Below are 23,600 nucleotides of genomic sequence, written 5' to 3'. Positions count from 1 at the left end.
GGTGCCACCCTGATGGCTGGTGAGCGCAGGACAATGGATGGCTGAAAATGAATTTGGACAGCTGAGTGACCGCGGGGCAGCCCCGGCCGAGGGTCGTCGTCTGATGACCTTGTGCTGTCTGCCGTGGAAAGCTGATCTGACAGCACGAGGCCCAAGGCCGCAGACACACATGTGGAAGAGCAGATAGCCACCAGGACACAGACTGACTAACTGTCAGATGTGGAGGCAGGAGGAGAGTGAGGGCTGGGAGGTGTTGAGCCATTAACAACAACACTTTGCTCATCAATTAAACAATTGCTACTCTCCTTTGAATTGGCACGTTTAGAGTTAGCCTGATGAGTAGATCAGACTGCATCATATTAGACAGGTCAAGAGTTCAGTCCCTGTACTCAGTGCTGTGATATCCAAAAGCAACATATTAAGTTCCTGATGTGTCGTTTTATTTTCTTTAAAAACTGAATTAATGAGTTGGGCAAACTCTCAGCAGTGCCCTCATTAAAATTAAAAGTCAAAAAATGTTATGTCCAAATAACTAAAACAGTTAATTTCAGCAACTTGACTCCTACCTGATAAAAATTCCTACACTGTGGCTACATAAGGGGCAGCATGGTGGGACTGGCACTGGCTGTTGCCTCATCCTGTTCCAGATCAAGTCATGATTATGTATCACATGCTGACCGTTTTCCAGGAGTGGGCTTGAACTCAAGCATGCTCAGCTGTTTCCTATCTCCACTTTCTGTTCATTGCCTGTATTTCTACTCCATGTAAAATAGTGCTGGGTATCGATTTCTATAATTAATTCGATTCCGATTCATTTATCAGTACGTATCTATATTTTTATGTCTGTGTACAAAAACAAAGCTGACACTTGTGAGACTTCATCAGAGGTGTAAGCATCACAGCAGATGCCTTGGTGTCAAAGTAACTGAGGATAAAGCACAGAAAAACATGAAGGAGATTTTCCTGGCCTGGCTTTTTATAGCAGATAAACCACTTAAAAATACTCTGCAGTAGCTCAAAAACAGAAGAAAACCATGAATCAACATATGAACATTACCTGATGCTGCTGAAGTGAAACAGAGCAAAGGCACAGAGGTTTATAAGGGACACCGCTAAGCCTTTTGCAATTTGGAATAATTTTAAAAAGTTTAAATTTCTTTGGTATTGAACAGCAGAAATTGTCCTTGGTCTACAGGACAAAAGTCACTCTTTTGACCCACACCAGTTTTCACACCTTGGCTCGTGTGATTAGGTAAAGGATCAACAGGGGTCCATGATCCTTTTGGGGGACACTACCATAGGGCTTGAAATCTGGGACTCTCCATCAGTTGCTCTTGGAATGAAGAAACTTCTCGGACATCTTCAAGGAAACTTTTTTAAAAAGTCCAGACGCTTTTCTTTCCAAGCTCCTTAGACTACAAAGACTTGGATGACTAAGAACTTTCACAGACAGCAGAAGTTAGGCTTCCTTCTAGGAGGTCATTTTAGAAAACAAAAAAAAGATAATACAGCAGCTGACAGCGCTGTACACAATGGTAGACTGGTGCATAAAAAGCAAGTGAATTATGCAGAAAACAGAGATTTGAGATCGGAAACTTTTTGAATTACACTGAGAGAGAAAGAGCTGTGCAGGAAGTGTGATTTTATCGTGGTGGAAGCAAAACAGCGAAAGTCAGAGGGAATTAAAAATTGTGTTTTTCCAACCTCAAGCGCAGCTTTGATCTTCTTTTGCTGCTGGTTTAATGATTTTTGGCCAGAGAGTGACAAAACCTAAAGGTTCAGAATATGTGAGATGTCGGTTTTCATTACCCGACGGCGTGTCCATGTATGTGCCCTCGGGTGAACGATCCACGCTCTGTGTTTACATCTTTATGTGGAATCTGCTTACATGCTTTTTAATTTGGTGTTTTAACTCTCTGGTGGTTGTTGAAATAGTTTTGTGAGCTTTAACCTGAGATTCTGGCATTTCTGGCAAAACACATTTATATTTAAAAATCAATTTAGGATTTAATGAATCGATATTGCTTTTTTCAAACTAAAATCATTTTGAATCAGGAAATCGATTTTTTAAACGACCCTTAATGTAAAAGCCCTGTGAGTTTGTTTGTTCTCACCTGGACACTTGTTTGACCCACTGAGTTAGACTTACCTGTTCTGGAACTCGAGGAAACCAGACGGATAACCCTGTGAAAAAGAAGTAAAAATACTTATTTGAAAATTTTGTTTTGAGAAAACGTTCCCGAGTGATGTTCTGGTCTTTGGAGAAGTGCTTTTCAGTGCTGTCTTTTGCTGCACATTCCTGAAACTGTTCATCAAAACCTGCTAAGTCATTCAGTTGTGTCCTTGAGTCCCTCAGGTAAAATAAAAATAAAAAAAACAGCTCAGTGTTGTGATGAAATTATTAATTTGGTTTCTGCGCCCTCTGAGCTTTATCAGTTGCTTCACTTACCGGATTCAAATGTTGCAACTTTTTTAAAAAGCTTCTTTTTATGAACATGTTCTGCTACTATAGACTGCTCTCAATACTGAGAGAAGTACAACTCTGTTTCTAGAGGTGACTGCTATTTTAAGGTTTTGTGGACATTACATAAATTCTGGTCATTGACTGCGGGGACCTCTAGCCTCTGATGGTTGACTGGACCAGTGCACTTATCACTTCATTTAGATTGCATTACACACTACACTGACTCTGTTTTTATAAAAGAAACCCAATTTCTATCAACAAATCAGTTTAAGTATTTAATTCAAGGGCTACAATGCTGTAATAGTTGATGTCCCAAATCAGAGTTGCAGATATTATGTTTAGAGTAGTGTGAGTGTTTTTGACCAACTATGCACACACTCTAAATATGGCTTTTAATCTTTTTAAGTTGAGCAATGTGCATATTACTGTAGGGTAATATTTATTTAAAATGAACTATATGTTAAAAAGTGAATATACAGGGTGGGCCATTTATATGGATACACCATAATAAAATGGGAATGGTTGGTGATATTAAAGTCCTGTTTGTGGCACATTAGTATATGTGAGGGGGCAAACTCCTCAAGATGGGTGGTGACCATGGTGGCCATTTAGAAGTCGGCCATCTTGGATACAACTTTTGTTTTTTCGATAGAAAGAGGGCCATGTGACACATCAAACTTATTGGTAATGTCACAAGAAAAACAACGGTGTGCTTGGTTTCAACGTAACTGTATTCTTTCATGAGTTATTTACAAGTTTCTGACCACTTATAAAATGTATTCAATGTGCTGCCCATTGTGTTGGATTGTCAATGCAACCCTCTTCTCCCACTCTTCACACACTGATAGCAACACCGCAGGGGAAATGCCAGGACAGGCATCCAGTATCTGTAGTTTCAGGTGCTGCACATCTCGTATCTTCACACCGTAGACAATTGCCTTCAGATGACCCCAAAGATAAAAGTCTAAGGGGGTCAGATCGGGAGACCTTGGGGGCCATTCAACTGGCCCACGACGACCAATCCACTTTCCAGGAAACTGTTCATCTAGGAATACTCGGACCTGGCACCCATAATGTGGTGGTGCACCATCTTGCTGGAAAAACTCAGGGAATGTGCCAGCTTCAGTGCACAAAGAGGGAAACACATAATCATGTAGCAATTTCAAATATCCAGTGGCCTTGAGGTTTCCATTGATGAAGAATGGACCCACTATCGTTGTACCCCATATACCACACCAAACCATCACTTTTGTTGTTCCAACAGTCTTGGAGGGATCCATCCAATGTGTGTTAGTGTCAGACCAATAGTGGTGGTTTTGTTTGTTAACTTCACCATTCACATAAAAGTTTGCCTCATCACTGAACAAAATCTTCTACGTGAACTGAGGGTCCTGTTCCAATTTTTGTTTTGCCCATTCTGCAAATTCTGTGCGCCGATCTGGGTCATCCTCCTTGAGATGCTGCAGTAGCTGGAGTTTGTAAGGGTACCATTTGTGAGTAGTGACATGCGGCGAGTGCTACGCTGTGGGTTCTTGCTACGCTGTGGGCTCTTGGTTCAAGGTTCAAGGTTCTTTATTTGTCACATGCATAGTTATACAAGTATAACACACAGTGAAATGTAGCCTGACACGCTCCTCGACATGTGCAAAAATTGGGGGGGGGGGGGGGGGGGTGTAGAGGAAGAACATTATATATATATATATACATACATATAGTATATACACTGGGTGAATGTGCAGTAGTAGCAGCAAGCAGGTGAATTCTGTACATTAATATGAATAGACATCTGACTATTTTACAGGATATACAATATAAACATATTTAAAATTAAAGGAATTGAAATGTACATTGTGCCTTGGTTTAGAGTGTCTGGAAGAGAGTCCTGTTTCAGTCAATTATAGATGATGTGAGAGGGCGGGTGTGTGTGTTTAGGGCACGGATGGCTTGGGGATAGAAGCTCCTCTTGAGTCTCTCTGTCCTTGCCCGGAAGATGCGGAACCTTCTACCAGATTGCAGAAGTTGGAACAGTTTGTTGCCTGGATGGGACGGGTCCTTCAGTATCTGCGCTGCTCTAGTCCGGCATCTCCTGGTGTAGGTGTCCTGAAGCGGGGGGAGAGCAATCCTGCAGCAGCGTTCTGCTGTACGGACAGTGTTGGGGAGTAACGGAATACATGTACCGCCATTACGTATTTAAAATACAAAATATGAGTAACTGTATTCCGTTACAGTTACCGTTTAAAAGGGTGGTATTCAGAATACAGTTACTTTGTTGAAATAAATGGATTACACTGCGGTACTTTCCTGTTTCATATTGTGGCGGGTCAGGACTGTTTGAGTTTTGTTTGACAGCTATGTTCTGTTGTTCCAGGCGGCAGCGTTACGGTTGCCATGGTTACAGGGCGACGCTCTCTCTCTCTCTCTCTCTCTCTGCGACTGTGTGTTTCCTGGGTGAGAGAGCGCCTTTTCGTTGTTGTTGTTGTTGTGCTAAGCTAACAGGCAGAATGCTACAAGCATAGCTCTAAAGAATGTAGCATCATGGGCAGTGTAGTCCGTGTTGCAGGGAGAATGGACTGCCATACACGTTATGTGTCTGTGAGCGCGAGGAGGGAGAGAGAAAAAGGGGAATGGAAAGGTACGAGTTGTCATCGAGGAAAAACGGGAGCTGGAAGCATGTAAATATAATAATAACCACTGCAGCCAAGAAGAGTGCCTGACGAGCCCAGTTGTAAGTAAGCTATTAAGACTCGACTGTACACCGTGTTCGTGTTTTCCTCCGAAAACAATAAGTTCCGTTGGAGCAGTCTTTCAACGCCTCTCTCTGTCTGTCGCAAGAAAAGTTGACCCACACAACAAAGTAAAGCTAGTTTTCGGCTACGAGCCGACAGGGACCCCGCCGTATTAGTCAGAGGTCCCTTTACTACAGTTCGGAGTCGCGGACCTTCAGTAATAGTAATAAATCACACAGCAATAGTACATTCACGTTGTTGTAAAAAGCATGATAATATATTAAGTAATCCAAAGTATTCAGAATACGTTACTGTCATTGAGTAACGTAACGGAATACGTTACAGAATACATTTTGGGGCATGTATTCTGTATTCTGTAATGGAATACATTTTAAAAGTAACCTTCCCAACACTGTGTACGGATCACTCTCTGGAGAGCTTTTTGGTCCTTCACACAGCTGTTCCCAAACCACGATGTCATGTTCTGTGTGAGGATGCTCTCCACAGCGCCTGTATAGAAAATCCTGAGGATCTTTGGAGAGACCCTGAACTTCCTCAGTTGTCGTAGGTGATACAGGCGCTGCCTAGCCTTTTTGGTCTGGACCTGAATGTGGGCAGCCCATGTCAGGTCTGAGGAGATGTGGACACCAAGATACTTGAAGGACTGCACCCTCTCCACTGGAGCTCCATTGATGATGATGGGCTTGTAGTCTCTGTGCTGACCCCTTCTGAAGTCCACCACCAGCTCCTTGGTCTTGCTGACGTTCAGCTGGAGGTGGTTGTCCTGGCACCACGATGCCAGATTCTTCACTTCATCCATGTAGGCCGCCTCATCGTTGTTGGAGATGGCACCCAACACCACTGTGTCGTCAGCAAACTTCACAATGGTGTTGGAGCCATGGGTGGCCACACAGTCTGAAGTGTAGAGGGAGTAGAGCAGTGGCGAGAGGACACATCCCTGAGGTGCTCCTGTGTTGATGGTGATGCTGTTGGAGAAGCACCTGCCCACCCTCACCACCTGAGTTCTGCCAGTGAGGAAGTCCAACACCCATGCACACAGACGGCTGTTAAGTCCCAGATCCCTCAGCTTTGTGAACAGTCTGCAGGGCACTATTGTGTTAAACGCTGAACTGTAATCAACAAACAGCATTCGCACATAGTTACCCTGTTTCTTGTCCACGTGGCTGAGAGTGGTGTGTAGGACGTGGGCGATGGCATCCTCTGTGGATCTGTTGGATCTGTAGGCGAACTGCAGCGGATCTGTGGTGTCTGGGATGGAGGAGGAGATGATGTTCTTCAGCAGCCTCATAAACACCTTCATTACTACCGAGGTCAGTGCAACTGGCCGGTAATCGTTCAGGGATGAGGGTTTGCTGTTCTTGGGCAAAGGGATGATGGTGGATCTTTTGAAGCATGTGGGGAACACGGACTTCGCCAGGGACTCGTTGAAGATGTAAGTGAACACACCTGCTAGCTGAATGAAGCTAGGACAGCCACTGATGTTTCTTCATTAGTGACAGTTTTCTTGCCTCCACATTTTGGCAAATCCAACACTGAACCAGTTTCACGAAACTTAGCAAGCAGTTTGCTGACTGTAGCATGGGAGATGGGTGTTCTCGTAGGGTGTCTTGCATTAAAATCTGACCCGGTTACTGCGTTCACCAGATATCAACACAATTTCAATCCGCTCTTCACGTGTTAACCTCTTCAACATGTCAATGGCGACTGTGGCTCAGGGTGTTGGGAAGCGTATCTGTAACCGGAAGGTCGCCGGTTCGATCCCCGGGCTCTCTGCCCTGGTCATTGTGTCCTTGGGCAAGACACTTTACCCTGCCGCCTACTGGTGTGGGCCAGAGGGGCCGATGGCGCGATATGGCAGCCTCGCTTCTGTCAGTCTGCCCCAGGGCAGCTGTGGCTACAACCGTAGCTTGTCTCCACCAGTGTGTGAATGTGTGAGTGAATGAATAGTGGCATTGTAAAGCGCTTTGGGTGCCTTGAAAAGCGCTATATAAATCCAATCCATTATTATTATTATTAACAAAGAGAAACTTGTAAATAACTCATGAAAGAATAAAGTTACATTGAAACCAAGCACACCATTGTTTTTCTTGTGACATTACCAATAAGTTTGATGTGTCACATGGCCCTCTTTCTATCGAAAAAACAAAAGTTGTATCCAAGATGGCCGACTTCTAAATGGCCACCATGGTCACCGCCCATCTTGAGGAGTTTGCCCCACACATATACTAATGTGCCACAAACAGGACTTTAATATCACCAACCATTCCCATGTTATTACGGTGTATCCATATAAATGGCCCACCCTGTATTTTACAGGTTTCAGTATCTACTTTCTGAAAGAGAAGAATTATTAGAGAAGTACTACATTGTCTGCAAAAACTAACACCATGGTATAGCCAAACTGAGATGACTCATGTTTCATAATGCATCTCTGTATACAGTTCAGTATGAGTTTCTTTATGAAGACAAACTCCCCCACACACTGTCATACTCATGAAGGCTGCTATAAAGATGAGGATGTGACGAACATGCTTGTGTTTAACACTGCAGGTTAACAGTGGCCAGTCAAAGAGCACTTAAGAGCTCCCTGGGAGTCTTTAGTCATGCACACAGAAAAAAACAAAAGTCCAATCACAGAGATCCTACTTCTGTCGTCTCGTCAGCGTGTCAGAACAGCAGCTCCACACTCAGCCACATTAGCCCTTCACATTAAGAGCTCATGAATGCATTTACATCTCTGGGATCATTAACCAAAGGATTCGCTCCACTGCATTCACATCACCTCTTTTTTATTTTTATCAGCATGTCCAGCATCACTCTTGATATCGGCATAGTCATCATAACCACTATCATCATCATTTTAGTACTATTTTTTATTTTTTGTGTGTACGTCTTCTGTTTACTTTTATTTTCAACTGGCTTCATTGTTTATGACGACTCTGCCTTAAACAACATCAAATAAACTTTAGCTCATTATTGTTCACATCAGAGGTGGGACCAAGTCATTGTTTTGCAAGTCTCAAGTAAGTCTCAAGTCTTTATCCTCAAGTCTCAAGTCAAGTCTCAAGTAATGTCAGGCAAGTCAGAGTCGAGTCTCAAGTCACTGGTGTAAAAGTCCGAGTCAAGTCACAAGTCTGAAACTTTGAATTTCAAGTCCTTTCGAGTCTTTAAAAAAAAAAAGAAAAAAGCATGTTGCAGTTATGCTAAATGTAAATATTAGACCATGTAATTTTTAAATCTGTGTTTTTCTCAACACATGACAAAATAGTGAACTTAGAAAATATACACAAATTGTGAAATTGCACCTCTTTAAAATGCAGCTCAATTAAACCTAGCTCCAAGAATAATTTTCACCGACAGTTCTGAGATAAGCTGCATGTTATTCTTGGATGCGGTTGTAGGACCGGCTTTAAAATCGCATGACAAAAATATCACACACATTAAAAAAAAAACTGCATCACCAACGTAGCCTGGAAAACATTTGCTAGTTAGATGAAGTCAGCTATCTCATATTTATATGCATATTTATAATCATACGGTTCTTGGAGTGAGTGCATACACTCATGAAGTTTAGTAACTTCCGGTCACTGCAACAAGCCCAGGTACAGTTTACCGCCGGATGGGTACAGGACCTTGAAACGCACCGTGTAGAACGAAAGACCATCGTACGTATCATATAAGTTTACCAGTCTCACAAATTGTCGTCATAAATACACATTCATTAACCGTTTATTAATAGGACCTTTGAGCTCAACGGTAATTAATTAGTAGTGGAAATAATTTCTGGTACGCATCACAGAAATGTAGCAGTGACAATAATATTGTATGCTGTAATCGTACTGGGCAATTAGTGATACAAAAAACCTGTTTTATCCTGTGAATAAAAGTATATGTTTTTGTCAATGTACCATAATAACAGAAGCGAAACGCAATATTGTGTCAGGACAATTCACTATTTATGCACAATAAACAAAGGAGCATAGCGCGACAATTTCTGTTCAGCGCCAGACTTGCTTGTAACCTATATCACTAATTATGTTATGAAAATGACGTATTAACTACAACAGCAGACTGACCTTTGTGGAAATGCTTGGAGCAGACTAACCTGTGAGCTGGAGTGTTCTGGGACGTTATATTTGATCTTTGAATGGCTGCAATCCAGGCCATCCGTCGCCTGTTTGTCACTTCGGAAACATGGCTCGAACAATTTCTCTTAAACGTCGTAATCCGATAACAACCGATCTCTTTACCCGTCGGCTTCCCGTGACTGTCATGCGACCGGCTATTGCAGTTAATAATACAACAGCTTCTTGACATTTTTGTGTTTCTTTTTATCTCTGTGTAACTGATTTTAATTGAAAGCCTGCGTGCGCTAGTACCTCTTGCCACGAGTTCCCAGAATCCTTTGCGGTTCTACCCGTGAATGACGTCACATTTTCAATCTCTATATAATATGTGTGTTAAATTTTATATTTGGGGTGAAATATCAAGTCTTTTCAAGTAAACCGGTTCAAGTCCAATTCAAGTCCCAAGTCATTGGTGTAAAAGTCCAAGTCAAGTCACAAGTCTTAGAACATTTTTTCAAGTCAAGTCTAAAGTCATAAAATTAATGACTCGAGTCTGACTCGAGTCCAAGTCATGTGACTCGAGTCCACACCTCTGGTTCACATTACCGATGCATGACTCTTCTAACACCTACCATATACTGACCTTTGCTGATGATGCCACAGTCATTGGCCTGATCAGCACTGAGGATTAGAGAGCATACATAAATAAGGTGGAGCAGTTGACAGCCTGGTGGACAACGAACAACCTCACTGTGAACAGAGACAAAACTAATGAGATTATCATGGAGTTCTTCCACAGCTGACCTTTAGTGGTAGGGAGGGTAAAGTGCACTAAGTTTTGGGGAATGCATCCATTGTGTAGAAGGCAAAATTCTCTCCACCTTCTTCATAAATTGACCCACTCGAGCACTAACAGTGTTTTAGAGAGGAACCATTGAAAGCCTATTTATATACAGCATCACTTCATGGCTTGAAAACAGCAGGAAAGAGACAAACAGAACAGGATTGTGAAAAAGACTTGCTTCCATCTCTGTCTGATGTCTACAACCAGTACTGCATTATCAGAGGTTGCATCATCATAAATGATGCCTCCCATCATTCTCACAGCCTGTTCTCACTCCTGCAGTCAGGGATAAGGTAAGCATTTGCATCAGGACCACAAGAGTGGCAAATAACATCTTCCCCACCATAATCAGACTACTAAACTAAAACATGTGACTCTGATTTCTGGACATAAACTTTCTATTATGCAGAAGATTTTATTCTGCATTTTATTCTACACTGTCTTTAATTAGACACAGTTATTGTAGTTATTAATGTTCATATGGCACTTATATGTTACATTAAATGCTTATTTGCCTAGAGCAAGCAGAAATGTTATTTTATTTTTATGCATAAAAAGAAATTGACGAATAAAGTAAAGCTCAGTTCAAATAGGTGTTGGCTGCAAAGTGAGTGCTGACTATAGTTAATGGTGCTATATAACCATAGCACCATTAACTTTCTGACTGGTCCCATACAAGCTTAAATTTCACTTTGCAATTGTGTCAAATTACCCAAGGAAACTAAATCTGGTCCCAAACAAGGAAGTGGATGTTTTGTTTTACTGGGAACTATTAGTAGCTTTTCTGTGGGTAGAGTGTGGAAACTGAAAAATGAAGCTGAATAAAAACTGTATTCTTTCTAATGGCCAACAGGAGGTGACTCATATCCTTGATTTATGATCTCATTAACCACTTTTCTGATGAATTTATGGTCCCAATTGCGCGGCAGATTAACAACCTGTCCTCTTGCCCTGCGACAGCTGGCTTTGGAAGAGGCTGGATGGGCAGTAAACCATGTTTTTTGTCAAGGTTGGCCTAACTTGTGTGAGTGTGCAGTTTCCTTCGGTTTCTAATAGTCCACTGCTCTTTCCACCAAAATGATGTTGGACAAAATGCTGGGCTCACAGATCACTAACCAGCGTCTGATGTCACAGTGGCTACATCCCCCTTTTATATAAACCGCCACTAAGTCTGATGTTATTAGCCATTTCTGGGTCCAAACTCTTCTTCTGTTCCCAGACTCAAGCAAACACTGTGCATCGATGTGTCATGTACTATGTACTTGTACTTGTACTAACCCCCATATCCTGTCCCAGAATAGACACAGGCCATGTAGCTGTCGTCTTGCTTCTAAATTTGACCGCCATCTCTCCAGATGGCGTTCAAATATGGAGCAACCCTGGAGGTCCCTCTCCGGGGTCTGCTTCTGTCCATTGAGCCTCTCTAATAGCCAACTCGATCTCCCAGGTCAGGGCCCCAATTACACAGGTGGGCGGTAGAATGGGAGAGTCCCGAGTTGCGTCTTCAGAGGTGGCGAATTGGCGTGAGAGGGCGTCTGGCTTGACATTACGGGAACTGGGTCTGTAAGTGATTGTGAACTGGAAACTAGGAAAAAACAGGGCCCACCTGGCTTGCCTGGCGTTGAGGCACTTTGCCGATCAAATGTACTCCAGGTTCTTGTGATCGGTCCAGACCACAAACGGCTGGGCAGCGCCCTCCAGCCAATGGCGCCACTCCTCCAGAGCTAGCTTGATGGCTAGTAGCTCTCGGTCTCCCACATCATAGTTGCTCTCTGCAGAGGTGAGACGGCGTGAAAAGTAGGCACAGGGGTGAAGCTTATCACCTTGCTGCTGGGAAAGCACCGGCCCCACTCCAGCGTCTGAGGCGTCCACCTCTACAACGAACTGCAGGTTGAGGTCGGGTTGGACGAGAATGGACACCGAGGCAAAGCGGTCCTTCAGATGAGCGAATTCTTGTTGAGCACGGTTCATCCCAGCAGAAGGGAACCTTGGGAGAAGTAAGACGGGTCAGAGGCAGGGCAAGTTTACTGAAGTCGCGAATAAAGCGACGATAGAAGTTCGCGAACCCCAGAAAGCTTTGTAGCTGTTTATGGTTAGAGGGGGTCGGCCAGTCAACAGCGGCTTGAACCTTCGCGTGATCAGTCGATGATGTGGCCCAGGAAGGAAACAGTTGAGATATGAAACTCACACTTCTCCCATTTAACAAAGAGACGATTCTCAAGGAGACACTGAAGGACTTGCCTGACATGGCGTGTGTGTTCTGTGACAGAGCGGGAGAAGGTGAGGATGTCATCCAAGTAGACGAAAACGAAGTGGTCAATGAAATCCCGGAGAACGTCGTTCAGCCTGAAACACAGCTGGTGCATTGGTGAGACCAAAAGGCATTACAAGATATTCGAAATGGCCCAGGTGAGTATTGAAAGCCGTTTTCCACTCATCCCCCTCCCTTATTCTCACCAGATGGTAGGCGTTGCGCAGGTCCAGCTTTGAGAAGATAGTGGCCCCCTGGAGAAGCTCGAACGCGGAACTCAGCAGCGGGAGGGGATACTTGTATTTAACTGTGATGGCATTGAGGCCACGATAGTTGATACAGGGCAACTCTTGTCCTTCTTACTGACAAAAAAGAAACCGGCTGCAGCAGATGTGGACGAGGGACGAATGAGACACGCGGCAAGGGATTCGTTGATGTATCCCTCCATGCTCTCACGCTCAGGTTGGGACAGGCTCTACAACCTACTGGTCGGGAGTGGTGCGCCTGGGAGGAGGTCAATCCCACAGTCGTACGGCCGGTGGGTGGGAAAGGAGTGTGCCTTATCCTTACAAAACACCAGTGCCAGGTCGTAATAAACAGACGGCATGGAGGACAGATCTGACGGTTCTGAGATCGCTGAATTGATTGGTGGGTTCATGGCGGGGGTGGCGGCTTTTAAACAGGGCAGTGTAACTGTATGACTTCAGAGAAACAGAGCGTGCTGATCAGCGTGCAGCTGATCCGCCTGGCCGTGACAAATAGTTTTTCCTTATACTTAGTCTAGTTTTACTCTTTGAGCTTTGTGTTTCCTTGGATTTTGCATTCCTGACAATAGAGGCTACTTTCATTAAAGAGACATTAAGAATAACCAAACTAAATGTAGACGTCAGAATGAAGACACGTTTTTCTGTTATCGTCTTAGTGTTTTTAAGAAACAGGACAGCTGCTGAAGCCTTTTCTGCCAGGTTGCCTGGGCGGATCACCTCCTCTCTGAACTACAACTGGGCTTCTGATAAGAGATCTTTTAATATTACTCCCGACTTCAATATCAGAGGATTGCAAGGTTGCCAGGCAGGGATATTGAGCGAAAGCTAAGAGTTTCTCCCTTTCGGCTTGGCCCGGCATCAAAACTTATTAGATAGATAAATGAGAGCTGGACTTGTGCCGGAGCGGGCCTCTTTCTGTGCCTGTGTGTCATTTATTCGTCCCCCGAATAAAGGCTCCATCAGATAGTGGGTAGCCTTTCATGGCGGCCTCCATCTCTCTGCATCTGTTGACCCACTGCGGCACAGTCGGGATAATTTGGGCTGCTTTGGCGGCTCTGAAACAGCACTTTCCCTTTGAAACAGCTTTTGTTAATTTTGTTCTTTCTTACCAGATAAACCTCAGATTTAGAGGTTAGGAAGCATATATGTGGTTCTTCTACTCTATTGGGCATTTTGTTATCTTATTTATCAAAGCAAAGAAGCCTTAAAAACCCTTTTTATAAAGCATTTCTTTGTTATATGAGGCTTTACAGCAAAATAGGAGGCTTACTTTTTTATCGTACATGGTTGGATGATGTGAGTGGTATTTATAGCATTGTAAGAATTAAATATTGCTTCTACACAGTAGAGCGTCTGTCATTGTCTATCAGAATTAAGCTCAGGTCCTTGAAAAGAGCATTTCCTTGACTAGTTTCCTGTAACCATGGTAATAGGAAGCCCTCTCCAATCACGTTTTTGTACTGTATGTCAGGGAAGTGAACAGCTTCCTGCTGTTTTCACTGGCTTCCTCTCCACTGGTGTGAACTCAGGATTCCGCATTAGGTCCTGGAAAGCTGTGCAGCTTTTAACCACAGCTCTTGTTGTGAGCAGTTTTTTTCTGTTTTCTGCATTTTCTAATGAATTTGCCCTCAACGCAGTCACATTTGAATGACGTAAGTTTAAACTTTCTTGTAAAAATTTAGACCAAACAGGAGTTTAGGCAGTGGCAGTTTCAAGATTTCATTTTTATTTCTTATGTTTTCAATACTTTTCAGGTGATTACTTGAGTGAACAAAACCAGTGAGATCAATTAATTTCTCTAATAATGTGATTTTGAAGCTTTATCTAAATTTATTTTCATATCACTGCTCAGTGGGACACGAGAGCTGCATGTATAAAATCAGCTGTCAGCTCTGACTTTAAAAATCTTTTAAAGATTTGCTAACTTTGCCCTAAAGTAAGGTTTTAAAAGTCATACTTAAAGCACCTTCATCTTTGCTGTTGTGTGATTCTGCATTCGGGATTCTTCATTGACATGTCTCGTCTCTTCTACACTCTCTGGCTATTTTGTTAGCTACGTCTTGCTAGTTCTAGCTGGGCTCCCTTTGATCTTCACTACTACATTAGTTCACATAGATTCAACAAGATGCTGGAAACATTCCCCAGAGATTTTTGTCCATATTGACATTATAGCATTAAACAGTTACTGCGGATTTGTCGGCTGCACATCCATGATGCAAATGTCCTGTTTTTCCACATTCCAAAGGTGCTCTCACCAGAATCAGATCTGTTGACTTTGGAGGTAACAGTGAATTGCTTGCCACATTCAATAAACGAGTTAAGATTATTTGAGACATGATGTATTATAATGGCAGAACTGTGGTCATAAAGGGGTGGACATGGTCAGCAACAATACTCAGGTAGGCTGTTGTGTATAAACAGCACTCACTTGGTTGTAACGAGTGGTTATTTCAGTTACTGTTGCCATCGAATCAACTCCAAGCAGTCTGGCTATTCTCCTCTGACCTCTTCTAGCATCAACAAGATATTTTCACACAGAGAAAATGCTGCTCACTGGATATTTTCTCTCTGTAAAGCCCAGAAATGATTGTGTGGGAAAATTCCAGTAGCTCAGCAGTTTCTGAAATACTCAGCCCAGCCTGTTTGGCACCAACAACCATGCCATGTTCAGTGTCACTTAAATCACCTTTCTTCCCCATTCTGATACCCAGTTTGAACTTCAGTCGATCATCTTAACCATGTGTTTTTGACTAACTGTATTAGGTTGCTGCTGTGTGATTGGCTGATTGCTGCTGTTAAAGTGGTCAATGGGCATAATGTTTCCGATATAACATATTAAATATACTATATTAAACATGGTCTGTGTTAGTTTTAGATTGTTTTTTTAAACTCTTGAATCTTTAGGAATCAATAGAGATGGGATAAGCAAGACAAGCACAGAGATATGTTGGCAACTGCCTGGTAACCACTGGTTGTTTAGATACCCACCACTATAAAGTCTGTGTTTGGGTTACTGTGGTAATAGTCTGTTGGGTTCACAGTAAGTGAGTGGATGTCTTTTGTCCAACCTCTTATTTAGACATCTTCCTCTCACAAACCTAATGGATTCTTTCCAGTGATAAGGCAGTGTTATATATGTGGAAAAAAAAACTGTAGAGGGAATATTCTGCCATTGTCTGCAGTGAGAGTGAAAACATCTTAGAATGACAGTGAACTACATAAAAGATAACAAAAGCATATCAGACAGAACAGGCATACAGAGAAAGTTTATTTTATATTTCAGAGAGACTAAAAACCACTTCCTGGGGAGTCACGAACACACTTGCGAGAAAGAAATGGAGAACTGATTTACATCAAGCAGCACTCCATTACTCCTCCTCACTGGATCAAACTGGCAGCGATGCAGCTTGGTCATCCAGTCACCATCAGCACTTCTCTCCAAATCCCTCCCCAACCTCAGAGTCTGATATCCAGGAGCCGACACCCATTCCTGCTGGACTCCATCCAGCCCGTGTTGGTCAGGGCTATCATCAATCCAAAACGGGGGATGGAGGAACCTCTCCAGCCGCAGACTCCACAAAGCCCCAGTAACTGCAGCTCATCGGGACCTGGTGGGAAATCCTGCTGGAGTTTAGACCTGAGGGTGGCTATTCTTCTGCTTACTCTGGCAGGAGCAGTAATCCTCCTGCTGCTGTACAGACTGTTACAGCTGAGACACAGGTGTGTACATGTGTAATAACATGTAGCCAAAAGGTAAATTGATGTCAGGCTTGTTTGGTAAGTCATCTGTGTGTGTCTTGACCCAACTCAGTTTGGCCTCAGAAATGGGATCCGAGTTTTACCACTATATTTATTTGGTGTTATGTTTTCTTCAGGCTGAGGATGGCCAGAGCGAGGCATGCTTTGGAGTACACCAGCTTCTACCACAGTGGCACCTACACACTCAAACACCCCACACCTTGTCAGGAGCTGCCAGAGAAGAACAGGGCAGTACCTGAAGACACTGTACCACTCCAAACCATAACCTCAGTGACACCTGCTGTCATCACCCCAGTGCCACCTCCATCGCTGCCCTCACCGGCACCCCCTCCACTGCCACTCCCCCCACCTCCTGTCCTACCACGTCCACCTCTTCACCCTCCAGTTTCTCTCCCTCCAACACCCCCTGTCCTGTCACTCCCTCTTCCCGTGCCTGTCATCCACACCACCCCGCCCAGCCCTCACCTGTCATGGGGTGCCTGCTCAGATGCAGATGTTTATTCTCGGATTGGGACTTTCAGGCCATCCAGGCTTTCCAACCTCTCCAACCAGTCGACAGTCATCCTGTTTGAACACTCATCTGTTTGAACTCTCACAGAATGTGTGTGATCTCCTCAAGGAGTCTGTGACTGTGACAAGGATTACAAGATGTTTCCTGTACTCTATGTTTGTGTGTGTAATATACAGCAAAATATAAGAGGTTAACGTTTCAAAACTTTAAAACATGAAGTTTGCACTTTGTCAGCCACTGAAGGGCTTTATTGACAAAAAAAAGAAAGAAAAAAGCAGATGCAATAAAATTGCAATTTAATTAAAAACACCTCTATTATAACCATGTTTTTTTCTTAACTGGATTGTGACGTCAGGAGGACAGATGAAACCCTCCACTTGTCCAAGAAGCAGGACTAAAAAACTACCAATAGCAGATGAACACTATGTAAAACAGGGCTTATGAATACATTGACTTTTTGGTGGAGGATTTCAGAAGCGAGGTACAACAGTGAACATCTACAGTCATCTGTAAAACATGGCAGAAGGTTGCATTTCAGTCAGTGGTGTCAGGGAATGTGTTAAAGTTGATGTGAATGCAAAAAAAGCACAGCCAGATCCACCAATCAGAACCATTTGGAAGCATCTGATTGACAACAGCTTAATTTCTCAGCATGACAGGGATCCCATGAAAAGAAAAAATTAAGAATTTGAAAATTCATGGATTAGAATGAGTGTAGGCAGCACGGTGGCACGGTGGTTAGCACTGTTGCCGCACAGCAAGAAGGTCCTGAGTTCAATTCCACCATCAGGCCGGGGTCTTTCTGTGTGGAGTTTGCATGTTCTCCCCGTGTTTGTGTGGGTTCCCTCCGGGTACTCCGGCTTCCTCCCACCATCCAAAGACATGCAGCTTGTGGGGATAGGTTAATTGGAAAATCCAAATTGCCATTAGGTGTGAATGTGCGAGTCAATGTGAGCGCGAATGGTTGTCTGACCCTGTGTGTTGGCCCTGCGACAGACTGGCGACCTGTCCAGGGTGTACCCCACCTCTCGCCCTATGACAGCTGGGATAGGCTCCAGCGCCCCCCGTGACCCTGAAAAGGAGAAGCGAAAGTGAATGGATGGATGGATATAATGATTGTATTTTAGAGTTTAAAATAGTTTGATCAAAGACCTTTCAATCCTGGTGGATTAACCATTACAGAAACATAAAAAATAAGTTACCTATGCTGTTAATTTAGGGCAGATATGGCATAACGCTTGCATTTTGTGGTGTCCTCATAAGTTTGTTAAGCACTGTATAACGAGTCCATCACCAGGTAGTTAGTAACACATTTTTGTGTTTTCGTTGTGTGACCACATTCAGGTGTGAATAAGAAATTCTGCATTACATACTTCATCGTGCAGATTGAGAAAATACACACCCTGTTATTTGTCTTAAAATATTGTAATATAAAAAATAATAATAATAACGACATTTTTAAATATTAAAAAAATAACCATGATCCCTAGTCCCTTTAGCTATCTAGTGATCACCTAATGATTAACTCACTATTACTTTCTGCCTCTTTCTGTGGCTCCTTAATAATGAGCATCATAACTTACAAAATGATCATTTTGTTTTCTTTAAAACTCGACGACAGTGTTTAGGAAAATGTTCACTACCATCATAAATCAAGAGACCTGTAGGTTCATTTTCTCATATTCTCCTGTACATTCTGATGTTTAATGGCCTCCTGAGTTAGAAATATGGGATTAATGTCAATGCCATCCTTCCAGCCCTCTCACCTGGATGCTGTTAGTCTCCTAAAATGAGACTGTTATCTCTTAGTGGCTAATACTGTTTAATCCTTCCATGAAAAATGGGGATTCAAGTAAACAGTGCATGTATCATCAAATTTTAAGAGGAACTTTAACTAATGAAAGAAGTCATGTATATGTATAACCATGTATAATTTATTCTGCATGAAGTAGTTCTGAAGTTTGAAGGATTCTTAAAGTGGATATGCAACATTTCAAAATGAAGAACTTTGATTAATATTCAACACATCCAGAAAACAAACACATTCATATTCATCCTTGCCTGACATTTCCTCATTTTATTTAATTGCCTCTGCTGTATATTGTTACAAATGTCTTTCCTCCTCAGCTTACAACCACTTACGAGACATTGCAGAAGCGCATGCACATATTGAATTAACTGGCTTTTAGAATGGAGACCGTGACCCCACGAGCAGACTTGTATGCAGAAATGACTAAAGATACAAGGTACACAAGGTTGCAGTTTTCACCCCAGCAGGCAGAGAGCAACAAACAACCATCAACTAAAACAGCTTCCCTTTACAAACTAATGTTGAATTATAAATGAGAGGTTGGTTGGAAAAAACATATTGAAATATTGAAGAAAAATTCACCTTGTTAATGTGGCCACTAAGATCACCATAGAAACAAGATGTTAGATGTCAGACGTTGCCCTTGTGCCAATGGGGCTTTTTAATATGTGCTAAGTTCATCCACTGGGGAAGAGCACTAATGAAATAGTTAAGAGTTGAGCGATTGCATTGTTAAACATACGGTTTAATAATCATGTTTGAATTTTTTGCTGTTAAAGGCTTATATTACTAAATGAAGCAAAAGCTTATGATACAGAAAGAGACAGAGGGGGGGCATGAATGCAAAGAATGGTGTGAAACAGGGAGGGACGCTGCCATGAAAACCCAGCTCAGGAAATACCTCCCAACTGAGGAAACAATGAGCTCTGCTACTGCAACAATTCAGTAAAAATGGTTAAGATAAACAGGTTAGGAGCGCTACGTTTCCAATCGGGCAGTAGTTTATTTATTACAAACCACTTGAGTTTTGCATTGTGGAGGGCACCCTGAAGTAATTAAGTGCATGTTGTTATTCATGCAAAGTAAGAAAATATGTCAAAAGTTGTCAGTATTCCAGTTATCAGCATAAAAACTAGACTGAAAATGAGTGAAAAGAACATAATTGTTCTTTTCAAACTGGTCAGTCTACCTGTAACTTAGCTGCACAAATCTAGTGATACCTCAAATCTCAGCACAGGGAAATTTGATTAATGAGGCAAACTGACCTCTACAGGCAATATTTGATGCTGGTGTGTTTTGTTGCTTACAGTGAATTTCCTGTTTGGCCAGATAAAGCTTTCTGCTTAGCCAGCATTAGCTTAAGTAATAAAGTGGACAACTTGGCATTCATTGTAGCAGCTAGCTGGCTAACATTATCTCTAGAAAAATGCTGTCTCTAGCCACAACAATCTTCATTGTCTTTAGTTAGTGATCAATGGACTCCATAAGCTATCATAAACTAGTGCTGCTCAATGATGAAAATGCAAACAGAGGTGATTTTCTTAAAAAAAAAGAAAAAAAAACTAGGGAACAAATAAAAAACAAGCAAGCAAACAAAAATAGCTAAGAGGCTGTTAGAGGAAACTGTATGTCAGTGTGATACAAGCCAATTTAAATGCTCCCATTTTCATATTAACATTCACATCAGAGTTATTAGTAGTGAAATACTGAAGTACTCCTATTCGTTAAGTTAATCACTGAATAGCATATTGCTTGTGCTGAGAATCACTGGATTAAAAGCATATAAACTATTAGGAGGAATAGATCGATTTTAATTACATGTACACCGATCAGCTCAGCAGCCACAACTGATCCCTAGAAGGTCAGCTGAATTGATTATTGCTACACTGGATTTAAGGGAACCTTATGAGATTAGGTAAGATCACAAGCTTATTTCCTGCAAGAATTTCTTTCCCAAAAGGTAACACGGGTAGCACAAGTGCATGTTCTTCTGCAAGGCGGCATATTTTGTAGAAATATGTGACTATATAGCTAATGAATGTTGTCTCTTGGTGTTTTGTTTTGGGGTTTTTTTGACAAGAAATGTTTAGATAGAAAGAAAGATAGTTAATGAATATAATTCATACAGACTGTCATGGGCTTTTGACCCAACATTTTGAGTTTTGGAATGTTTTGAGTTTTCTGTGAGCTCATGAGCTCTATATCTATATCTCTATATCTAGTTCTTTCAACATAACATAACATATTGTCTATGTATCCTGTTCATGGGGTCTGTAGGTTTGCACTCCTTTTAAATAAAAAAAGAGAAAACTATTCAATATACTTCAGGTATTTATGATAATTATTATCTATAACAGTGAGTAAAAGTGTTCTAAATCTTGCTTGGCTGTGTCTGACTGGTAGGAACAGTGTTTGCAGTGCTAAATAAAATGAAATACAGTTTCTGTCCCTACTTAACGCATGTAACTGTGTATCAGATCGAGGATCATTACTTACTGTGTCATAGTCGCCATTTGCTGGAACGAGTGTGTCGACGATCACACAGTCCAGTGACCGGGTATCGATGACTTCACACATCATGCACTACAATTTTAATGCATTGAGTTTAACAGATTGGACATCCCTATCTTGTTTTTGTAAACCAGATGGCACAAGAGAGGGTGTTTATAACTTACACTTTCATTCCAAAAGACTACAGATGGGTTTTTAGGTCAGTACAGCTAGTTTTGATTTCTGTGCCACACAGTTTATTGAAAGTTATAAAAAATATCAAACATTAAAGACCTTATCCTTTCCTAAAAGCTGCATGCTGTATTTTTGTTATCGCCTAAAAACAAACGTGGTGTTAAACAATGAGGAAATGCTGAAAGGTAAATCTCAGTTACCGCTGGAATCACACAGCCAAATTCCAGAGAAGATTGCTGTCAGCTGTCAGCAATAAAAACAGACTTCCACCTTCACAAAGTTTATATGTGTCCCAAAACATCCATACAGGCAGATTTAAGAGGCAGATGGAAAATGTCATGGATTGATCCATCCTTAATAACACAGGATGAGGATGCGTGGAAATTGCTTTCCCAAGCGACATAGACAATATTGTGCTTTGAACATCGAGAGAAATTTTCCATTCCTCTGAAGGAAAACAAAAAGGCTGTGCTATGACTCTGACGTTTTCGTCTTCCTCTCATTGTTTACAAATGAACCAGAATGCATGGACAAAACTACAGTGGGAGAAATGACAACTGCTTTTTTAAAATTAGTAACTAAATGCAAAAATCTTTGTGGAATCTATTTTTCCTTTGAGTTCAGTTCATTTTTAATTTTTCCAACAGCATGTTCTTTTCTTTATAATTATCAATATTCACCATTTCAATTGATGTAGCAAAGAACTTCAGAAATCCTTAATAACTTAGTTATTTCCTATCTTATAATCACCTCATTTGGTTGATGATTAAGCTTTTCTTTAAATGAGATTTTACTTGCCTGGGTCCACACTATAGACTGTATATTAAAGATGGATGAATCCAATGTAAAGTTTGCCCTAATTTTCGGGTTTTAGTCACCAGTTTTTTGAAACTCGATCAGATCAGCCAATGCCAGCAAACTTTATCAGCAAACTGCATTTAAAGCTTTCAATACAAAGTCAAAAATAGCTGCTAACTAAGAAAATAATAATGTAAAAACATAGTAGCAATAGTAGGACAACAAATCAGGGAAAAGTTGACTTAAAAGGATGAGAACAGGAGCTCAAACTGTAGGCCATGTCCCTCCTTTGGGAGTTGGCTGTTGGACTGCCAGTGCTGCTTATTGTCACTGATTTGGTTCATAAATAAAGAGAGGAGGACTCTGTGTCTTCAGGATCTTGTAACTGCTTTTTGCAAACGATGCAGTCCTATTGGCTTTATCAAGTGGGGACCTCCTGCTTTAATTTGGAAACTTTGCAACCGAGTGCAAGGCAACTAGTATAAGGAGAAAGAGCTCCAAGTCTGAGGCTGTGGTTCTCAGTCAGAAAAAAGGTGGCGTATCCGCTCCAGTTTGGGAATGAGTTGCTGCCCCAATTGTATGAGCTAAAGTAGCTTGGGGACTTGATAACAGATGAGGGAAGGATGGAGCAGTAGAGTAACAACAGACTGGAGCAGGATGCTGAACTGATGTGTCATGGTGAGGAGAGAGCTTGGCGTGAAAGAAAAAAGAGAAATTTATCAGTTGATCTACATCCCCACCCTCATCTATGGCAAGGAGCTGTGGGTAGTGATCAGATGAATGAGATTGCCGATACAGCAGTGGAATTAGCTTCCTCCGTAGGTGTATGGGCTCTCCCATGGCGATAAGGTGATTAACTTAGTCATTCAAGAGGAGCTCAGAGTAGATCAGCTACCACTTCACATCAAAAATAACCAGTTTTGGGTGGCTCTAACTATGCTTCCTGGATAAGACGTTTCAGGCATATTCAGATGAGCCCCACACTAAAAAAAAGAATGTGTTGGATTTATTTAATTCAATAGTTGCACACAGATGTTTTGCTTTGACAGCAACTTGAACAGCTGAGATAAGTTAACACTTAATTTTAAAACATTAGGTAATTTCTGTTTAATACACCCAAGACAGAAATCCAAGAGATGGCCAGTCTCCTTTTTTCAGTGCACCTCAAAATTCCTCGAAGTCCCCCCAGAAGAGCTGAAGCTGGTGGCTGGGGAGAGTTAGGTTAGAGTTAGGAATGACGGATAGATGGATGGATATTCCGATTGCCAAGGATTTGGATTAGGGTTATGGTTAGGGCTCGAGATGTCACACAACTTAGATCTCAGAGGGTTAAAAAATGTGGAAACATGTAAATAGCACAGTCTGGACCCATTACAGGGAACTCAAGATCAAGAGGTT

General features: G+C 42.0%; 1 protein-coding gene across 3 annotated transcripts; it reads left to right on the top strand.

Annotated features, from left to right (window-relative positions):
• The first annotated feature begins 14,179 nt into the window (after window positions 1-14,179).
• Window positions 14,180-17,183, top strand: LOC113027369 (amyloid beta A4 precursor protein-binding family B member 1-interacting protein-like). 3 transcript variants are annotated; one of them, XR_003273034.1, is made up of 3 exons: window positions 14,180-14,291; window positions 15,923-16,416; window positions 16,515-17,183. XR_003273034.1 is itself a non-coding variant. In XM_026176986.1 (3 exons), exons 1-3 carry the CDS (start codon window positions 14,256-14,258, stop codon window positions 16,984-16,986), a joined length of 768 nt encoding a protein of 255 aa, XP_026032771.1. In that variant the 5' UTR covers window positions 14,180-14,255; the 3' UTR covers window positions 16,987-17,183. The 3 variants fall into 3 exon arrangements, 2 of the variants coding, with proteins under 2 accessions (XP_026032771.1, XP_026032770.1); XM_026176986.1 differs by having other exon boundaries at window positions 16,100-16,359; XM_026176985.1 differs by having other exon boundaries at window positions 15,923-16,359.
• Window positions 17,184-23,600: the final 6,417 nt, after the last annotated feature.

Source organism: Astatotilapia calliptera, chromosome 7 (genome assembly GCF_900246225.1).
Source record: "Astatotilapia calliptera chromosome 7, fAstCal1.2, whole genome shotgun sequence".
Classification (NCBI taxonomy): Eukaryota; Metazoa; Chordata; class Actinopteri; order Cichliformes; family Cichlidae; genus Astatotilapia; species Astatotilapia calliptera.
This window is presented reverse-complemented; position numbering and strand designations above follow the sequence as displayed.

What these genes read in the sequence shown, in the direction of transcription:
- LOC113027369 (XM_026176985.1), top strand. Translation starts at nt 16,040, where the DNA reads ATGCAGCTTGGTCATCCAGTCACCATCAGCACTTCTCTCCAAATCCCT. An exon ending in CTGTTACAGCTGAGACACAG is followed by an intron (nt 16,360 to 16,514) that starts GTGTGTACATGT and finishes TGTTTTCTTCAG; the next exon opens with GCTGAGGATGGCCAGAGCGA.